General features: G+C 43.0%; 1 protein-coding gene across 1 annotated transcript in view; it reads left to right on the top strand.

Moving 5' to 3' along the window:
- The first annotated feature begins 2,062 nt into the window (after positions 1–2,062).
- The window catches only part of DERA (deoxyribose-phosphate aldolase), a 98,626-nt gene continuing 86,286 nt past the window's right edge, over positions 2,063–14,402 (top strand). The window contains exon 1 of the mRNA XM_079775957.1: positions 2,063–2,192. Within this exon, the coding sequence (XP_079632083.1) occupies positions 2,162–2,192 (31 nt within the window). The 5' untranslated portion in view covers positions 2,063–2,161. The remainder of the gene's footprint in view (positions 2,193–14,402) is intronic.

The following is a 14,402-nucleotide window of genomic DNA, read 5'->3' on the forward strand; positions in this document are numbered from 1 at the left end:
AATACGTTTAAAAGGGGAACTCACAAAGTGAACCTTGGCAACATTTCTCCATTAAAGAAACTCATTTTTATTTTATTTATTTTTTGCATTCTATCACCTCTATCTTTCAGAATGCTGCCAATTTAATATACTTTCAAACTCTAGAGATTAATTCTAGATGAGTACTGTATAACGGGTCAATTTTAGAAAAAAAGTCCTTGAGAAATTCTTTTTAGACATATTGCTAAAATGCTTGCTGTAGGAGGCTGCCCTGATTCTGGTTTTCAGCTAAGTTGGGATCCTCACAACTTTTTGTTTTAGTTTTAATAAATTTACACTATACATGAATGTATAATGAATGGTTTGGAATTTGGCTTAGAGTTGTATCTTCCCCTTAAATTGGATTCTATTTGTTGTCTTTGTATATTTTAAGGATGTCAATGCTCTCCATTTGAAGACCACCAGGAACACATCTGGAGTAGGATAAATTTGGGTTCATTGACTTGATGCAACAAGGGAGAATGCTCACCATGGGGAATTGTGAGATGTCTCAGGAAGAGGATGTTAGAAATGACATGGGATTTGGCCTTTTGTTTGGTGATTTGGGGAAAGTTCAAGGAATTGGGCCATTGCTCTGGATTGGATTGCTGGGAGGAAGCAGTGATAATTCTATGACAAGGCAACTTAATTATTACCTAAAACACAAGAAGAATGGAATGAGGCTAAAACTGATGGGTAACGAAGTGACAGTCACTTATATTAGGCAGGATAGGAGGAGGCGGTTAGGCCATGTTTGTGGTTTGGGAAATGCTCATGTTTTGTTTTGTTTTTTTGTTTGTTTGTTTTTGTGTTCAGACATGATTATGAGTGGTCTTGTTTTTGTTGATTCATCATGGTCACAATGGCCTTGGCTGATGTTGGCGTTCTGTGAAGCTGTTTATGTTCAGCTGGAGAGCATGGTGATGTAGCTGTGCTAGGCCAGCTCCAGACTTACGGGGCCTGCTTTTTTATTTTTAGTTTATCTTTAAACTAAATGTTATTATATGTATGAATAGAATCTAGATACATCCAAAATATTCACAATAGTTCTGTGTTGACAAGGCTGAGAGGCAGCTCAGTATAAGGGAATAGGACTGGGATTACTTTTCCTATTTAATCCCCAAACTGCCCTGTGAATCTGACACTAACATGAACAGCTTCCATTTGCTGAACACCTACTACATGCTTTACACATAGACAACAACTTTACAGGCGAATACATTTTGATCCCCATTTCTCAGACAAGTAGACAATAACATTCCTAGAATCGCGTAGTTATTAAGTGGAATTGCTGGTATATTGGGGGTTCCACTACCTCAGGATGCCTCTCTATTCAGAAATCTGGTGTCTGTAGGTATAGCTGTGGAGATATCACACCTTCTTGGCAGGACTGTTCTAGACTCAAATGCTAGCATACACCTGAAAGCAGTAACCGGGTCATGGCAGGCAAGCCATAACGAAGTTTTCTTCCAGGATTGTGCGTACAGATGGAATGACTAGTCGCCTATGTTGAGCGACTTCAGACCATTTTCAACTTCTGATCACAAAAGTCAGAGTGAAAAGAAAAAATCTTCGTGTCACACATTCAGAGTTTAGAGCTCCAAGAAGTTGTATAGGTCATTCTTACAGATGAGGAAGTTGTCAAGGTCATTCTTACAGATGAGGAACATGAAGCGTGGCAGGGCATTTGATGTGCGCAGGGTCGCCGTGTCGGAGCGAGGCTGAGAAACCAGGTCTTCCCACTCCTGCGCCCCTTCTTTTCCTGGCCACAGTGCTGCCGCCCGTCTTGGTATGCAATCTCTCAGCTACTAGCAAGAGTTTCTAAACGTTGGTGCTCCGAGGTGCAGTCGGCAACTTCAGGATTTCAGAACGGGTTTTGCTAGCGCTCCTTCCGGGAGCTGGTGCTGGAGTGGCGCCCCTCGCGGAGAGGACCCCGAAGAGGGGGTGGGGGGGCGGCAGGATTTCCCGGCGGAGCCCCCGCCCGGGTCCTCACCGCGCGGCCAAGGTGCACGGCTCCGCCCCGAGGGCGCGGGGCGGGGCGATCGCGGCGGAGTCGCGGGGCGCACAGGAAGGAGGAAGGAGAAGGGCTGGGCGGAGGTGAACCGGGGCGGAGGACCCGGCTACCGCTGCAGCGCCCCGCACCATGTCGCCGCACAACCCGGGCACGGAGCTCGGTAAGGGCCCCTCTCCGCCTCCCGCGCGTCCGCCTCCCGCGTCCTGCCGCCTCCCGGCCGGCGAGGGGCTCGCCGCCGCCCGGGGCCCTGGGCCCACGCGGGTGCTCGCCGGCGGGGAAGCAGTGCGCCGGCCGCCCCCACCCCCAGGCGGAGCCGGGGAGACCTGAGTCTGGGGCACGCTCCCGCCGGCCGGGACACCCACGCCTGCTCTTTCTAAGCCGAGGGGATAGGGAAGGATTCGACTCCCAGCCTCCCTCTGGTGTACCTTCTAGCAGCTCCTTGATTGCAAAGAACAGGACCCCGAACCCCGAACCAGCAGAACTAGTGGAAAGCCTTCCTTGCCCACTTTGTGTGGAATCCCCGTGTGGCCTAATGCTCGGTTTCCGCAGACAGTTTTAACACAGCTTCCCCCAGCACTGGCCTGGCCCTGGAGGAGTTGTCAGGCCTCGGGACTAGATAACTTAGGGAGAATTGAGTATGGTTTTAGAGGTACGAAGACTTGTAAAAGTGCCCAATGAATGACTGCACTATTTTAAAAAATGCCATTGCTAGAAAACTTTAATTGTGATTTCCAGAAAGTGTGAAAAATTTGTAATTCAAACATAGCATAAACCATGGTCGGCCAAAGGTTAAGGATCTCGGTTTAAGCTTTATAACTTCGCTATCTGTATGGTGCAGTGGTCGGCAAACTCATTAGTCAACAGAGCCAAGTATCAACAATACAACGATTGAAATTTCTTTTGAGAGCCAAATTTTTTAAACTTAAACTTCTTCTAACACCACTTCTTCAAAATAGACTCGCCCAGGCCATGGTATTTTGTGGAAGAGCCACACTCAAGGGGCCAAAGAGCCGCATGTGGCTCGCGAGCCGCAGTTTGCCGACCAGGGGTATGGTGGATCTTGAATTTAGCTGTGTGACTTTGGGCACATTCCTTAACCACTCAGTGCTTACGTTTCTTAACCTGTAAAATGTGTATAATAGTGTTTACCTCATAAATTGGTTTGGAGATTAAATGAGAGGATGTGTGATACATTGTGGATACCTAGTAGGCATTAATAAAAATATTATATAGAGAGTTCTGTTTTTAGGGGCTAATTTTGAGAGCATTAGCTGTAAATGATATAACACAGAGGTACTTTTTTTTTTCTTTAAAAATATCTTTTCTAACTAAACAGTCTAGAGGTAGTCTAGAATTTTGGTGGAACGGTAAGAGCGTATTTTTATAATGACAGTTGATTTCTTCACCAAATTGATTCCCCTTTAGTCACTGGCTTTTGGGAGATTATGTCTTAAACTCTAGCTCTACCTCTGGAGTGTGAACTTTAGTAATAAAGGAATATTCCCTAGATTGGAAGATCCTGAAAGATGGGGGGTGGGAGGATAGGGATGGGGTGCAGGTCTTACCTCAGATCTTCAGGGATGTGACTCTGGCTTTGTGCCCATAGGAGATGAACCTTTATTTTCCCTAAACTTAGAGGTTTAATTTTGTTCTTTCAAGAAATACAGTTCAACTATTTTTACTTTCTTTTTTAAAATTTGAGATATAATCTATATATATAAAAGGCTAAGTGACCAACCATACGTACGTCTGACTGTCCGACCGACTGACCGGCTGGTCAATAATGACACGCACTTGTAATTTAAAAATAAACATTGACTTGCGCATGCGCAGTACATATAAAGCTCTCGCTGGTGCCAATCGCATGCGTGTATTAATTTTATAATACTATATTATATATACTATTTTGACATGTAATTTTTTTAAAAATATATTTTATTAGCCAAAACCGGTTTGGCTCAGTGGATAGAGCGTCGGCCTGCGAACTCAAGGGTCCCACTTTCAATTCCGGTCAAGGGCATGTACCTTGGTTGCGGGCACATCCCCAGTAGGGGGTGTGCAAGAGGCAGCTGATCGATGTTTCTCTCTCATCGATGTTTCTGACTCTCTATCCCTCTCTCTTCCTCTCTGTGGAAATTCAATAAAATATATTAAAAAACAAAACAAAACAAAAATATATTTTATTGATTTTTTACAGAGAGGAAGGGAGAGGGATAGAGAGTTAGAAACATCAATGAGAGAGAAACATCGATCAGCTGCCTCCTGCACATCCCCCACTGGGGATGTGCCTACAACCAAGGTACATGCCCTTGACCGGAATCGAACCTGGGACCCTTCAGTCCGCAGGCCGACGCTCTATCCACTGAGCCAAACCGGTTTCGGCGACATGTAATTTTTTGCAGTAACGTAATTACCACACGAATCTTTCTTCTAATCAATTCCCTTTTAGTGTGCATGAATCTGTGCACCGAGCCACTAGTTGACATATAACATTTTTGCTTTCTTTTTTTTTTTAATTTTTATTGATTTTTTACAGAGAGGGATAGAGAGTTAGAAACATCAATGAGAGAGAAACACTGATCAGCTGCCTCTTGCACACTCCCTACTGGGTATGTGCCCGCAACCAAGATACATGCCCTTGACTGGAATCGAACCCGGGACCCTTGAGTCCGCAGGCCAATGCTCTATCCACTGAGCCAAACCAGCCAGGGCCATTTTTGCTTTCTTAATTTGCAAGAATTAGAATCACTTCCATTCATTTGTTGAATAGAAACAGTATAGACAAAAACAGTTGCTATATAGAATAATAGTAAGTATGGTTTTTATGCAGTGATTTCAATGATCATAGTTTTGCTTTATTTTCTTTGTTTAATTAAAATCAGATACACAAGAGTGTTTTTCCTTCACTGGTATTAATCATTAATCATTAGCCTAAAATGCTAAAATAAGTTTCTTGAATTATTTATGTACTAGAAAAAAAATACTTCACTATTAATTTATGCAGTAGCTTATCTGATGTCTTCTATAGAGTTTTCTAATTAAGTCTTTTAAAATATATATTATAACTTTTTAAAAGAAATTAACTTTTACTTTTCTTTTTATTTTTTGAAATATATTTTTATTTATTTCAGAGGAGGAGGAGAGAGGTAGAAACGTTTCATCAGTGATGAGAATTGTTGATCTGCTGCCTCCTGCACGCCCGCTACTGGGGATCGAGCCTGCAACCAGAGCATATGCCTTGACTGGAAATCAGTCGGTGATCTCTTGGTTCATAGGTCATTGCTCAACCACTGAACCACACCGGCTGGGCTCTTTTTCTTATTACAAGAGGAATTCATGTTTATTGTAAAAGTTTTAGAAAATACAGTTAGCACAAAAAACTAAAATTATTACTAATCCAATCCTAAGTACTTATATTTTAAAGTATATACTTCTAGTTAATAGACTTAAAAAAAAATAGGTTCATTTAAGACTGACCCTCATGATAAAACCCTTCAAGGAAAATGTGCTTTTATGATAGCATTTGGATATGTGAAAGAAGGAGAAATCCTCTAACTTTAATGTTAACTTTTATGTCAGTGTTTAGTGGCACTGCTATCTGCTAAAGATATTTTCTACTTAAAAATGTTCATTTCTGATTTTCTCCAACTAAACATAAACCTAAAGAAACCTTTTTCTTTGGGCAGTGGTAGTCCTATGTGGGTAGGTGACAGATGTGTCCTTGTAGAGAGAAGGCTTGGCTAGTTTGGAGTCAGAAGGAAAAAACAAACGAACCCAAACCTGGCCCTCCTATTCAGTAGCCTATAGCTCCGGCCAAGCCGCTTGATTTCTTTGAACCAGAAATGTGGCCCCGGGACCAGCAGCATTGACATTATTGGGGAGCTCATTAAAAATGCAGGCGCCATGAGGTCTTCATGAATCAGAAGTGGCTGTCTTGAGGCCTGGCATTCCGAGTCTTAACACGTATTCTGGGTGGTTCTGCAACACACCCAACGTGGAGAACCCTGGCCTGTGGTCCCCCAGCAGGTCTGTGGCAGTCGGTCAGGCCGCCCCTCCACATAGACAGCTTCCTTCTCATGCTTGTCTTGACTTCCCGTATTTGGCTGCCCCTTTGTGCAGATACCCTCCGTGTTATGATTGGACCCTGGGCCGCCCCCATATATGAGTGTCCCCCTCACTTGTTTACGCTCCGATACCCTGCTATGGTCCATAGTGGCTCCCCCCATCAGTCTACCTTGCTCACATTCACCCCCCCCACCCCCGCTCCCCCATTTAGAACAGTTGTTCAGGGGCCCCGAATAAAATTTTAAATTTATTGTCATATCGTATACATGTATACAAAATTAAAAACAAACAAACAAGTGGAGTGCCCACTTTCCCGGCACTTGTACCTTATTGCTCATGCTAATGGCTGGGGCACCTCCACAGAGATAGCTTCCTGATCTCTGCTTTCCCGGGGCTCACCGTCAGCTAAGGGAGACCGTCATGGAGATCATTGCAGTAAGATAAAAGTGACCCTAGGGCCTCTGGCTGGTGTTGCTCAGTGGTTAGAGCCTCGCGCTCTGAAGGGTCTTGGGTTCGATTCCAGGTCAAGGGCATTTACCTGGGTTCAACTGGGGCATGTTCGGGAGGCGGCCAGTAGATGTGTCTCCCATCACTGTTTCTCTCCCTGCCTCCTCCACTCTCCAAAAATCAATGGGAAAAATATCCTCGGGTGAGGAATAACAATAACAACAACAATAAACGTGACCATAGGGGGTGGTCAGGTGAGTAAGAGGAGCTCCTAGAGTCCAGGGGAGGTTTCCTGGGAAAGGACATCTTGGACAGGGTGTAGTTTCTCCAAAGGAACCGAGCAAAACCGGCCTGGCACGTGTCATTAGCCATAGGAACCCCATGTCCAGATTTCTGTTGCCATCATCTCGTTTTGCCGTCATGACAAAGAGTAATATTTTAGTGAAGAGAGAAGGGAAAAATCATATTCCGTGTATGAGATACACGCACCAAGTCAACACGATGATCACGCACCTTTTCAGATTTCTAAATTGGGAGTCCTTTGGTGAACCCTGCCTTTGATTTTTACCTTAGAAGCCTTTCCCTGTTTGCTTACAAGCATGACAGTGGAGGCTGTGTTTTATTATTCTGGTGCTGGTTTGGATAAATAGAAAAAAAAAACACACTACAAAATAATAATGTGGGTTTGTTGCAGAATGGAATAATTAAAAGTCCTCCATGGTGTCTGCTAGGTTAAAAAGCAAACACGTTTCTAAAGTACCTGAGCCCTTTGGATTTTAATTGTTAGGAGGGAAGACGGGATGTCTCTGCCAGGAAAGCAAGACCAGTCAAGGCGACAGCAGGTGGAGCCCTTGAGGACGCGCTGGGAGCGTGTCACTAGAAATTGTTTAAGTGGAGAGCTCTGGCCCTTTTAAAGCACTGCCTGTCACTTGAGGATTGGGTCACCTTGAAATGTGTTCATCGTTGAGTTAAAGGCATAAAAAGGCACTTTGAAGTTTTCCCGCTAACTGTGGTGTGTGTTCCGTGTGTGCGGCTGCGGAGGTGCCTCTCCTGCCTCCGCCGCGCCAGTCAGTTCCCTGGAAACCAAAGTGGTTGCAGGAGGAGGATAAATGTTTCATCTCAGCTCCAGTTTATACAGATTTTTAAAAACGTTGAGACACTCTGGCTGCAGCTTCTGACGCTCTTTGTACAGTCAGGCCTTCCTCCCTAAAGCAAAGTCTCAGATGAGAGGAGCCCTGGTAATTACTTCCCGGAAAGGTGTCACGTAAGCGGCGCTGTGCTTCCTTTGGAATGTGGTTAATAATGTCAACATGGTGATACTGTCAAGGCTGGTAACAGTAGCCAAAGTGGTGATGGAAGGAGACTGGACTGGGGGAGGTGAACACACAGCATAATCTGCAGATGATGTGTTATAGAACTGTGCCCCTGAAACCCATAGAATTGTATTAACCAATGTCCCACCAATACATTCAATAAAAAAAGGAACAAAAAATATTGTTAAAAAAGTAGCTAACTCAACTTTTCTTGTAATCCAGATTCAGATAAGCTTTTCTACTGAACACATGGTGGTCACGCTCCTTACCCCAGGGCCACAAGATAGGGGATTGTGTGTGTGTGTGTGTGTGTGTGTGTGTTTTCATTAAAATGTCTAACATGACATTCAACTAGGTATCTGGCAAGCTTAAGGTATACAGACTCTTTAATGTAGAGATCCTTGAGTAAACATTACTTAGGAATATTTCAAACCCTATTTTCTGGAAAAATAATAGTGTCCACATTTATAGTTACTTTTTCTTTAAATATCACATTTTCATAGCAGGAAGATATCTTAGCTATCAGTCCAACACCCTCCTGTTACAGACGAGTGAACTGAGGCACAGGGAAATGAAGCCTACGGTCACGTGGCTGGTTAGAGGCAGTCCTGGAATTGAAATTCAGGCTCTCTCTGTGCAGGTTTATTCCAATACTTTGCATTACTTCTCCTGCCATTAGCTTTGTAGAAGCTCAATCAGGCTGTGTCCCTGAACTAGAACCACCCAGGATGCTTGTTACGAATGCACATTCCTGAGCCCCACAGTAGTTTTTGCTGTCCATGGTAGGGGCTCAGGAACCTGCATTTTCACAAGCTCCCCAGATGGCTCTTAGGAACACCGCAGATTCAGAGGAGCCCTGCGGTAAGCTATCGAGTTTCTCAGATTAATTAGAGATTCGGAGAACCTTAAATTACTATATATTATTTCTTGATGAATCCTCTCAGTCACTTTTACCTTTATATCCATATGTTTGTTATATTTTTTAAATACTTGGTTAGCAAAGCTTTGACAAGGAAATTGTAGAGATATTAGCCTTTCATTTTTTCTGATTAAATTAAGTGAAGAAATGTGTTAAAATGAGTGTGAGAAGTTGGAAAACCCAGGAGGGTAAGGTGGTTAAGCAGGTGCATATATCTGAAAGGTGTATTATGTCTGAAAATGAGCATATTTTATTCAGATGATGCCAGTGGCGGATGGAAAAGCATAACCAGTGTTCTTCATGATGAGTTTGGAAATTGACATGAGCATGTCTTCTGCATGATCTCAGAGACCAGGGGGGACAGACCCTAAAGATCTCCCATTACCTGAAGATCTGAGATTATCTACCAGAGAATTCAGTTAATTTTCTCATGGAAAGAGGAACATTCATGTTTCCTTGGAAATTATTAAGTTTGTAGTGTGGAGGAAGGTAGGTTGTGGTGGTGCTTATTATACTAGTACTAGAGGCCCGGTGCACGAAATTCATGCACTCAGGGGGATCCCTCAGCCCGGTCTGCACCCTCTTGCAGTCCGGGAGCCTCGGGGGATGTCTGACTGCCACAGAGGCAGGAGAGGCTCCCGCCACCACTGCTGCGCTTGCTGTGAGCCTGGCTTCTAGCTGAGCAGCGCTCCCCCTGTGGGAGCCCACTGACCACGAGGGGGCAGCTCCTGCATTGAGCGTCTGCCCTCTGGTGGTCAGTGTGTGTCATAGCGACCAGTCGTTCTGCCCTTTGGTTGATTTGCATATTAGCCTTTTATTATATAGGATTTGTAGCTGTGAAGGAGTTCAAGCTCTGGATAGCAGAGCTTTCTCTAGTCCCTTACAGAAAGTTCAAGCTTTGGTGCTTGACAGTAGTTACACTTACAGAAGAAGTTGAAAGTTGGCGTCCCACAGAGGAATGCCAGAGAACCTGTACTTGGCCCTGTATGCTTCACTGAATGCCTTGGGGTTTATCTGGGAAGGATTTGCTATGTAGGATGGGGACCCAGGCACTTTGGTCCTAGCTTTGATAGCATCTGGACATGTGACCATAGGCAGGGGCACTGGTTTGTACTTTTCAAATCTGAAACAGACACGCGACAATGAGGTTCATCACCTGCTCCGGTGGGGGACGTTGATAGTGGGGGAAGCAGTATACATGTGTTGTGGTGTTAGGGGGGAACAAGGGGTAAATGGGAAATCTCTGTACCTTCTGTTCAATTTTGCTGTGAACCTAAAATTTCTCAAAAAATGAGGTCTCTTTAAAAAAATAAAACAGAAAACAGACACATGATCCCTGGGGATCCTTTTAGTTCGGAACTTTTCTGATTATTACCTAGCATTATTACCATTCTGTGGATTTGTAGGTTGTTCCCGTGCTTGACTTCAGACCTTGTCCTTTCTTCTCTGGCCATCGCAGTCTTCTCTGGCTTTCAAGGCTGTAAGTTCCAGTGCTCAATTCACATCCCGCCCCTTTCTCTGGTGATTGAACATGATTGACTATATTATTATATACTAGAGGCCTGTTGCATGATATTCGTGCAAGAATAGGCCTTCCTTCCCCTGGCTTCACTCCCAGCTGCCCGGGAGCCGGCACGTCCCCGCTCCCAGCCCATCCGGGAGCCAGCATGTCCTCGCTTCTGTCCAGATCACTGCTCCTATAGCTCCCTCTGCCGCGCCCCCTCCCCCTCATAACAGGCATCCCGCCCCTCCTGGCCACTTTGCGCCTGCATATGCAAATTAACCTGCCATCTTTGTTGGGTTAATTTGCATACTCACTCTGATTGGCTGTGGGCATAGCAGAGGTACAGTCAATTTATATATTTGTCTATTATTACGTAGGATTTTCTCTCTAGGTGTTTCAGTAGTGCATATCTTGACTTCATAACTCTTTATGGAAGCAGAGCCTTTTATTTTGTATTTGTTCCTCTGCATCACAGAATACTGAGTATAGTCTTAATGTTTCTTACACTAAAAGAAAAAATATCTTGTGGATTCACCTCTTCCTCTTTCCTTCTATTCCTATCCTTGCCTCATTCCTTCACACACCTAAATCATGATGATGCCTCCTACGGAGCTCATCTCTCTGCCTCTGATATTTCTCATCTGCCTCAGAAAAATCCATATTTGGTTAACTTTTTTCTTGTTGTTTGTTCAAATAGTACACATTTTCAGGTTTGCTATGTTGACTATTTGGTTACTTTAGAATGTACTTCCATTTCATGAAAACTATATATAATCTGCATCAGATTAATGTCATCTCTGTCTTTAGTAGAAAGTAACAATTGACTTGGTGGGGACAGTCAGATAGTGCTGCGAGGAAGTGATGAACAGGTTTGTCAGGTAAAAATCTCACAAGGCTGGGAATAGAGACGCCCGTTAAATCCTTGTAAAATTGTATGTCAAATAGATAAATTAAGTAAATACGTGTTTCACTCTGAAGATTGCATATAAGCATTCTGGAAATAACTTAGGTTTGGAATCATAGAGACCTGTTTGAATCTTAACTCTGACATCAATTGTGTGATTGACCTTGGACAAATAATTTGATCTCTTTGAGCTTCAGTTTTCTCATCTGTAAAAGGACCTAAAGCCCCCGTGGTAGAGTTAGTGTGAACCCTCAGTGAGAATGTAGGTAAATCACCCTTAACTGATGAATGGCAGTCGCTATTCCAGTACTGTCCCTACTACTACCTTCATGACTTCATCTCCTCTGCGAAGGCTTCCTTTACCTGCTCTGTGGGACTGGTTCACCTGGCTCCCTGGAGCAGACGGTGGGAAGCCTGTGTTTCTCTTCTGCTCCACTAGGGGGAGGCCTTCCAGACCAACTTGGCCAGGAGGTGTTACTGTAAAGCTAACTCAGGCTGACTTTGGAGTTGGCACATCTGATGGCTTTTTTTTTTTTTTAAAGTAGGGTGGTGGTGCTCTAACGTTTTCAATGGCTTGTCACAGAGCATCTGAAAACACAAGGAAAGCCAGTCACCTTGTCAAAAGCGGTGCCATAAGAGAACTCCTTCCAGCGTAGAAGTTGCAGAAGGCGACCAGGTGCGGCTGGGGGCGGTGTTTTGAGTCAGCACCCAGCAGGTGGCGATTTCCACTCAAGTTCAGTGTTGCACAGATATTCTCAGACAGCGTTGGAAGTCACTGTGCTCCGTAATGTAACGGGGGTTTGTTTGTTTGTTTTGGGAGACAATATCAACTCCAGCCCTGTCTGCCGACAGTCAGGGTGTTTTAGCACATGTTAGATGCCTGCTGTCTAAGGGGCACACCTACATTCCAAGCTCCTTCTGCGTGTGTTTAAAAATATAAAGGCAGTACTGGAGAGCATGAGACTGTGGTAAGGTGGGATTGGAAAGCATTTGATATTTTCTGCAAATCAAAGGGTTCTGAGGAGGTGACATAAAACATGGATAATACACATACCAGCTACACAATACATGTTTCTTTTTAAAGTTTTCCTTTACTTCCAAAACTTAGTTCATTTTGGTTTCAAACCAGAATTGCATGTTCAAGATGGAGAGAATTTGGTTATTTAGTCCTAGGCTACCCAGATTAAAATTTCCTGCAAATTAATATATATGTTGGGATGGTTACCCGTTTAATTAAGTATAGCTTCTTTTTTGAAAGGAAATTGGACTTTGAATTCTGAATCTGTGGGATTCAAATCCTGATTCTTCTACCTATATTGTCTTTTGAGTTTTCACACTTAAAAAAAATGGGGTTAATAAAAGCTCAGTCACAGAGTAATTGTGAAGATTAAAAGAGATATGACAAGTAGAGCAACTGGCATGGTGCCTGAAAGGTAGTGAGCCGCAATAAGAATTCCTTACCCTTCCCTTTCACAAAATATAGGAATGTGGGGAAGTTCTAAACTTAAAACTAGGGAATAACTGGTTGTGAACAAGGGTGTTTGCTGAGTGGAATCTATTTATATAATCTATTTATATAAAAGGTTAATATGCAAAGTGTCCCCACTGGAGTTTGACAGGGAGGCCGAGAGTTCTATCACTCGCTATGACGTGCACTGACCACCAGGGGGGGGCGTGGAATGAAGGGAGGCCCCCGATCAGCCCTGATCACCGGCAGGCCAGGGACCCTACCCATGCATGAATTTCATGCACCGGGCCTCTAGTGTAACATAAAATTGTGAGGAGAAGTTCAAAGAGTCTAGGGCAGTTGGAGCTGCAGTGCATGCTGGAATGCAGTGGTGGTTGAAACTAGATAGCTACTCAGTACCTTTCTAATGATTTGCTTTCCTTCCTATGGGAATATGTTAAAGGTATTTATCATTGGGGACCCCCCCCCCCCATGGGAATTTATCCATCCCAAGTTCTTTTATTGTTCTAACTTATTTTTGTGATCAGCATCTTTGAAATTAATAAATAACAAGACTATAGAATAAGTGTTCATTTGATAAGATTTATTGGTGCCATCCTATGACTATTATAGATATATGAGCCCAGACACATGCTCATATGCTATTGCTTGAGAGCTAGCAATATTTTTTTGGTAAAACTATGGCATTGGTTTCAAAATTTAAATATACAAATTTTAATCGCAGATTTGAAGTGAGTCTTAGTAGGTCATTTACAAAGTATTTGCCCAAAAGGTTAGGTGTCAGGAATAATATGAACTCACAAACTTTCAGAAATAAGTTGTTAAACCCCTCATAAAATATGTCCTTCATTATTTACTATATCTTACTTTAGAGGTCAAACATAAAAGTAAATCTTCCTGGGAGAGGTCATATATTACCTTAAATCCATGGGTATAGTACAAATGACTGGTAATAGATTTTTCCTGGAATGAGATTTAAGTGGGATAGTGTGTGTGTGTGTGCTGAGAGCAGAGTACATTGAGTACAGGATTGGTAATGGGGAAATAGGTTTCAGGAAAAATAGGTACAGATTTTATAGAACCATTAAGTTCCATTAACGTATTTCTTCTTTCCCCCGGAGCTGAACATAATTAAATTTAAACAAAATAATAATAGTTATTATTTTTAGTTTTATTCTGGAGCATTTAAATTATGTGTATGATATTTTGACAGGATTAATTGTGTGCAGGTCTGTTTTCTTAGGTAAGTATCCTTGCAGACTCTAATTTGTGTGACTAGCACAACTTCCAGCATGGGTAGCAGCTTTATGAATAATATTTCCTATGGACTTATCATGTGAAATCAATAAATAACAGGGCATTTTTGGACATTCTCATATTTTAATTTAGGAAAGTCTGTCATCAAGTGCCTCATTGAGAGGAAAGACTTAAATAGGTTTTCTCTGAAGCTCCTAGAATAATTGATCAAATCGTCTCAAAGGGCTGAGTTGGATCTTTACCGAGCAGGGTGCCAAAGTTTTCCAGCTTCTTGATGAATTTCTTCAAGGTCTAATGATTCTTTCTGAACTCTGGGCACATGTAGGGGCTTGGAGAAACGGATCGGAAATTTTCCCAGAAATCCAAGTTTGGTTTATTAAGTCTGATGGTGTATTTTCAAGAGAATGTATAGTAGTAAACTTGAGATCTGGGTAATATGTCCTGTGAGATGGGAATTTTTGTCTATTAGCAAATTTATTTAAGATGTTAATTT

The sequence above is a fragment of the Cnephaeus nilssonii genome (assembly GCF_951640355.1).
Source record: "Cnephaeus nilssonii genome assembly, chromosome: 6".
Taxonomy (NCBI): domain Eukaryota; kingdom Metazoa; phylum Chordata; class Mammalia; order Chiroptera; family Vespertilionidae; genus Cnephaeus; species Cnephaeus nilssonii.